The sequence below is a fragment of the Oncorhynchus masou genome, chromosome 30, assembly GCF_036934945.1.
Source record: "Oncorhynchus masou masou isolate Uvic2021 chromosome 30, UVic_Omas_1.1, whole genome shotgun sequence".
NCBI classification, from domain to species: Eukaryota; Metazoa; Chordata; class Actinopteri; order Salmoniformes; family Salmonidae; genus Oncorhynchus; species Oncorhynchus masou.
Genome location: NC_088241.1, coordinates 34,467,296 through 34,473,399, shown reverse-complemented (window position 1 = coordinate 34,473,399; position 6,104 = coordinate 34,467,296). Strand labels below are relative to the sequence as shown.

The 6,104-nt window shown below is 42.0% G+C and overlaps 1 protein-coding gene across 6 annotated transcripts in view; it reads right to left on the bottom strand.

Moving 5' to 3' along the window:
* Positions 1-53: 53 nt before the first annotated feature.
* The window catches only part of LOC135522569 (phosphatidate phosphatase LPIN2-like), a 54,438-nt gene continuing 48,387 nt past the window's right edge, over positions 54-6,104 (bottom strand). For all 6 annotated transcript variants that reach the window (XM_064948953.1, XM_064948954.1, XM_064948955.1 and 3 more), the window contains 10 exons: positions 5,939-6,008; positions 5,775-5,858; positions 5,177-5,274; positions 4,615-4,762; positions 4,236-4,384; positions 3,106-3,192; positions 2,460-2,612; positions 1,877-1,991; positions 1,682-1,785; positions 54-1,479 (listed from right to left, as the gene is read on the bottom strand). In XM_064948953.1, the coding sequence (XP_064805025.1) occupies positions 1,335-1,479; positions 1,682-1,785; positions 1,877-1,991; positions 2,460-2,612; positions 3,106-3,192; positions 4,236-4,384; positions 4,615-4,762; positions 5,177-5,274; positions 5,775-5,858; positions 5,939-6,008 (1,153 nt within the window). In that variant the 3' untranslated portion in view covers positions 54-1,334. The remainder of the gene's footprint in view (positions 1,480-1,681; positions 1,786-1,876; positions 1,992-2,459; positions 2,613-3,105; positions 3,193-4,235; positions 4,385-4,614; positions 4,763-5,176; positions 5,275-5,774; positions 5,859-5,938; positions 6,009-6,104) is intronic.

The following is a 6,104-nucleotide window of genomic DNA, read 5'->3' as shown; positions in this document are numbered from 1 at the left end:
GATGAAGAGCTTTTCCAAAACTCACACCCTCATTTACACCAGACACCTGCATGGAATCTTCGAATGTATTTATTATTGTGGTAACCATTCGTATCCCAAAACACACACTTCAATGTACACGGTGACACACGCAAAAAGGCATTTTGAGATTGGAAAGAGTGAGAACTGGGAAATGAATCTCTTAACAGATACACTGATCACGATCCAAGCAGCTGCTGAAAAGAACTACAAATACCAGAGCGTTATAGGATGTGTATAAGTCTTCCACACACACAATAGCTCTTTCATAGAAAGAATGACATCTTTACCGAGGAACTCTGCAACACCATCACATACAACAGCCAAACGAGGATGCCAAACTAAACCTAAATATTAGTTCCAAATATACAAGACTAACCCAAGCTATAACAGAAAAATATCCAATGAAGAAGAATTCATTTCATAAACATTGTAAAGGTAAAACATAAAATGTTGGCTAAAAGTTTCAACATAATACTGTAATTGTGCTTTCAGTGCAAATTAGTCCGTCTCCATCCAAAATCTCCCGTGCTGTGTGTGTGTGAGCAACATCTACAATTTAGAAAGTGCTTCCTTCACCTTTAACCTGACTACAGCTACCTGTCCGTATGTCTTAAACATTGAGCCAGCTCAGATATATTACATCTCTACCAATTAAGACTTGTGCCAGTTCCACTGGCAGCTCAGAGAACAATCTCAGTTAAAGCTTAGCATGCACTGTATAAGTTAAGGCCTTTCCAAGCAGCGTGATTCTCCAAATTAACATCTAACCATATTGCAACAACATAACTGTTATAATTATAAGCAGACTGAACCAAATGAGAAGTGAAAAGTCAGCATTAACACTCAAGCCAAATAATCGACTAACCTTACAACTAAGCTGGCCTTCTTTCTCTTCACAATGTAAGGCTGTACAGTCTGTTAGAATGTATGCCTACGTGTATTATGTGAGGCAGTTCTTATTGATATTTTCACAATGAGTGCTTTGTACCTGGGGAGCACTAAACAATTGAGTAAGCATCAGCGTCAGTAGACGCATAGTATACAGTCCTCAAAGCTGATATTAAGGAAGTGCAAGCAATCACGGAAAGAGCCATGAAATTATTACGCAACACACAATATTGCCTATGCCGATTTGAGGTTGATTTCAAGTGATTTTTTTTTTTCATCCAAAAAACAAAGTTTATCTACGTACCAAAGTGTCTGTATTACTACCTTAATACTACCTTAATACATGAAAATAATACCACAGCTGTGGGAATTGCCCAATCAGAATCAGGGCAGCTCCTGAAGACAGACTTCAGCGATTGGTTGTCTCAGAGCAGCTCCTCAAGACAGACTTCATCGATTGGCTGTCTCCAGAAGCAGAAAGAACTGAATTCTGGGAAACTGAAGGTGGCGCTCTGCTCCTTACTGCGTAAAGGAAAAACGTGCTCTACCAGTTCACTCAGTCGGCCGTACCTACATTGAGACAGGCAAGGGGTTAGAGAACAGTTACTTACTGACCAAGGTCGGAATTCAAAAGGCACATGGTCGACAAATGCACCGCACTTGACTTTGAAGGAAATTTACGCCTGAGCCGAATTCCAGCCCAAATACTTCCAAAGAAACCCACACAACTGACATACAGACAGATAAATAGACCTGCAAAGTAGCTACTTACGATGTTTTATTGCCTTTTGATTGCTCTAGGATGAGCTCTCCTTTGGGATTGACTGTGAATATCCGACACACAGGGACACCCACTTGCTTATAGGCAAACACATCCTGAGCCAAAAATGGAAGAGTCATCTTAACAGCCTCCCTATTCTGATATTCAAAATTAGGTATATAATTACAAGATAAAAACAAAGCTTACATTTGTTCGGTTTCCAAAGGCTGCATAGAAGGGATGTGTGTTTGGGTAGAAGAGGTTCTTGATGTCTGTGAGGCATTCAATCTTGAACTTCTCTGGCTTCTTTTCAATTACCTCCCTTATAGAAGTTTAAAGTAAAAGAAAATGCTTGAAATGTAAGCATATTACAAGACTATTACAATGTTTAAATCAATCCATTTTGCAACACCATCATAACTGTATCAGAGTTTCTAAACCCAGATGCCCAACAGCTTCTACCCCCAAGCCATAAGATGCTGAAAAATTAATCAAATGGCCACCTGGAATGTTTACATTGACCGTCAAAAACAACTGTATATCAAAGGAGTGCCTTTGACATGACGGCCTGCACATGCGCAGTTCGGCGCGAGACAACCGTTAAACCAAATGACGTGTTTCTGCGCATGAACTTAGCTAGGCAACGTTTCCATGACATCACCCATTTCAATTGACCTGATTGCGCATTTCTACTGGAGAAGCAGTTTCTATACATCTTTATACTAAACCATATGACTGTATTACAATAATAAACAGACTGACCAAATGAGAAAGGAAAGGTCAGTTTTACCTATGAAAGGCAGAGAAGAGGCTGCTAGGGGAGAGCATGAGGGGTCCTTGAGGCAGGATGGTACCCCGGTCGTTCACCCAGTGCAGGTACCCTCTGGTCATGTCGGCCATGCCGATGGCCCGCGCCGAACAGTACAGGAACTTGTAGCCATTCCTGAAGACAGTAGACATGCGTACTGAAGTAACTGCAACCTCAACATACATACAGAGCCTACATTGGATCATTATCCTAGCCACTCACTCGAATTGTGGAGCTACTGGAATTTATTTTATTTTTATGTGGAACAAGAATGTGAATAGTCATGTCAGAAACGGTAGCTCTGGGGCCGTACGTATCAAATGCTTCAGAGTAGGAGAGTTGATTTAGGATCAGTTTGCCTTTCAGATAATAAATAAGAACAGGCTCTATTCAGTCTGGATCGCTGAACCGTTACAGATTGCGCAATAAAAATTTCAAAGTAATTTCCAATATACACAGCGTTTAACTTGAATGCAGTCGCCGCTAACGTGGGAACATTGCCTTTGCTTTTTTTTTTTTTACGAGCGCTGAACTACTGTGATACAGATTGAATAGAGGCCCTAATCCTAGATCAGTACTCTCACTGAGACACTTTACACATACAGCCACTGGCCTGGGGCCTACTTACTCATGCACTGAGTGGTAGAGCTTAGCGATGCCTTGATGAGTCCAGTCTTTTCCAAGCTGAGGGAGGATTTGGCCAAACACATCTGACCTAAGAAAATAAGCATTTTGTCAGGCTTCAAAACGAGATTTACCACCTGGAGGAATTAGCTAGTGTGAATGCCTTACAGGATTATAATAATAACTTAAGAACTGATTAATTAAGTGTAATCATGATCTGATTACCAGACAGACCTCCAGTATCAAACAAACAAACTGTGAGATTAAAAGATCAGGAGAGGACCTTAATCCAACTCCCTATATAGTGCACTAGTTTTGACCAGGGACTTATGGTGCAATAAGAGGGGAATAAGGGTGCCATTTGGGACACAGCCTCAGACAGTAGGAGTTGACATTGAGTGGTGTTACAGGCTTTTGGTTTTTCTCTCGAAGTGAATTTCGAAGGATGATTCTGTGTGGGTGTGGCACGCTCTGATTGGAATCCTACTCATTGATCAGGATTGGTTGCACTTGTGAAACCTCTTCTGACTAACGAGGACGACGTGCTATTTTTTTAGCTTGTTCTCTTTAAGCTGATAAACAAAGCCTTTTATCTTGCATCTCCCCTGTTTGGTTGTTTGGCTACACATTTATTTTCAGTCCCTAACCCAAGTTGGTGTGGGTTTACTTTTGTTTTAGCTTGTCTGTTACTGGGAAAATCTAGTGGGTGACCATGGTTGGTGTGTTATGACCATAGAGAATGATGGAGGCTTTAAAGTGGCCAAAAAGCCATTTTAGCATGGGCAGAGCCATTGAAGGCTTCTGCCATTTTAAAGTAGTCAACTGGGTGGGGATTCCTATCGGTTCTAGCCTCAATGGCGCTGGCCATGCTGTTCCAGACACTATAATGGCACAGATGTAAAAATGAGTTCTCTATCTCTATGGTTAAGACCCTACTCAAGTTTGCTTGGCTGGCACTCAGTAGGCACCCACTTGTATGCCTTTGAGAACCCATTTTAAAACCCCACCTGTTTCGTTTTGGTTGTCCGCGGCTCACGTTTGTACCATTTGTCTGTTGAGCGAAAGTATTTTCATTTTCTTATTGGGGAATGTAACACTGATAATGTAGTTCAACAGCATTGAAAGCCACTTTACTTGGTGATGGTGCCGTCGATGTCGGAGATAATGACTTTGTCATCCCAGTTCCACAGGTAAATGGTGCCCTCGCAGCGACACGTGCCCTGGTACTGAGTGGTGATGCTGAAGGTGACGTCATTAGGCCCCTCCCGCAGTTTCAAACTCACCTATGAGAAGACAGAGATGAAGTGGTGCGTGACAGTGACAGCAAGTGGTTTTCCAAATATCTGCTGGGTATTGACAGGTGCTATAATACAGATTAGGAGAGAGGGTGCACTTGCCCCCAAAAGCCTTCAATGGCACTGCCCGAGAAGCCATTATGGCAAGGATGCAGCGATGTGCACTCTGTCCAACTCTGTGGTAATATAATTTCATAAGTTATGAACGTGGCTCTTACTATCTGGTCAGTTGAGAGGCGGAGAGACTTCTTGTAGGAGTGTGATCCGGTTGGTGCTGAAATCTCTGTCTGCACACGCTCAGTAGGTGCCAGTGCATTCAGCTCTTTAGATTCTTCATCACTGGAGGAGTCTTCTGCTACTTTCTGCCTGCATTCCAAATAACAACAACCTAATTTCAACATCAGACTTCCTAAAAACAGTCTAAGGTTAAACTAATATGAGTAAAGATGAGTGAGTAGTTACTCAAAATAAACCCCCAGAACTTGTATATGTTGCCACTAAGAGGGCAGTGTCCAAACAATCTGAATTGTTATTCAGCTTCATTTACTACTGAAAGACAAAATGCTGATGAGACTTCTAAACCGGGTGCCTCATGCATGTTCTCAGGGGCACTTCCGATGGGTCACTGTTTTCCCAGAGCTAATCCAGTTTGTGATTTGTTGGTGTCAAGAATATGGGTGAGGAGGGTGACGTCAGTGTGTGACTAATTGGGCTTCCCCTTGTGAAACAATGCCAGGGCTGGTGGTGGGGGACAGACAGGGTGGTGCTGGGCTGACTCACTGTGGGACTGCTGGACTTTGTTGATCAAGGACAGGGCTCTCTGTGTCTCTGTGTGTCTCTGACAGGGACTCCTGTCTGTCCAGCTTGGCCTCTGAAGACTGGCGAGAGGAGCAGACATTAATTACCCCATAACGGAACATCATATCAACATTGATTTGAGTATTTATTCAATGATTTATAGTGTAATTACTGCCCATTTTTACATTAAATAACTCCTTCCTATAGTCATGCAGTAAAATGAGGCACATGGTTCTTATTCTGACTTGATTAGGCTCATTTACAATGGAAATTAAAACAAATCCAATGCGATTCACATGGAAACTATTTCCTGCCCACACAAACAGAGGCATGAAGAAAAAGAGGGGCAACACCATGAACCATCTGTTCAAGTTGACGAAGCATAGTATCCAGAAAGTAGTTCAGCTAGGGTCAATTTCACTATGAGAACTACAGAGTATCAATACCAGTGGACCTAAAGCGTACTGCAAGAACACCCTGTAGTGTGTCCCAAATGGCACCCTATTCCCTATGTAGTACGCTCATTTTGATCAGAACCCTTATATAGGGAATAGGGTGCAATTTGGGATGCATTTCCTACCTGTTTGACGCTGCTCTTCCTCCAGAACCACCAGCGGCCAGACTTCTTAGGCATCTTCTCCTTCACCCACGCCTCTTCTGTGGCCTGAGATTAAGTATTTATGAGTACAAGCACAGAATGTTGAAGTTATAACATACATTTCTAATGCATAACTTGTGATCTACCTTGGGCAGGTTCTTCTGGAAAGCTTGCATACTCAGTATCAGCGGAGCTGCCAATGTCCAGTTGTAATATCTGCAAAAATAATAAAAAATAAATGTGTATATATATATATATGGAAATACATATTAAACAGTACAGTACCAGTCAAACATTTGAAAACATCAAAAC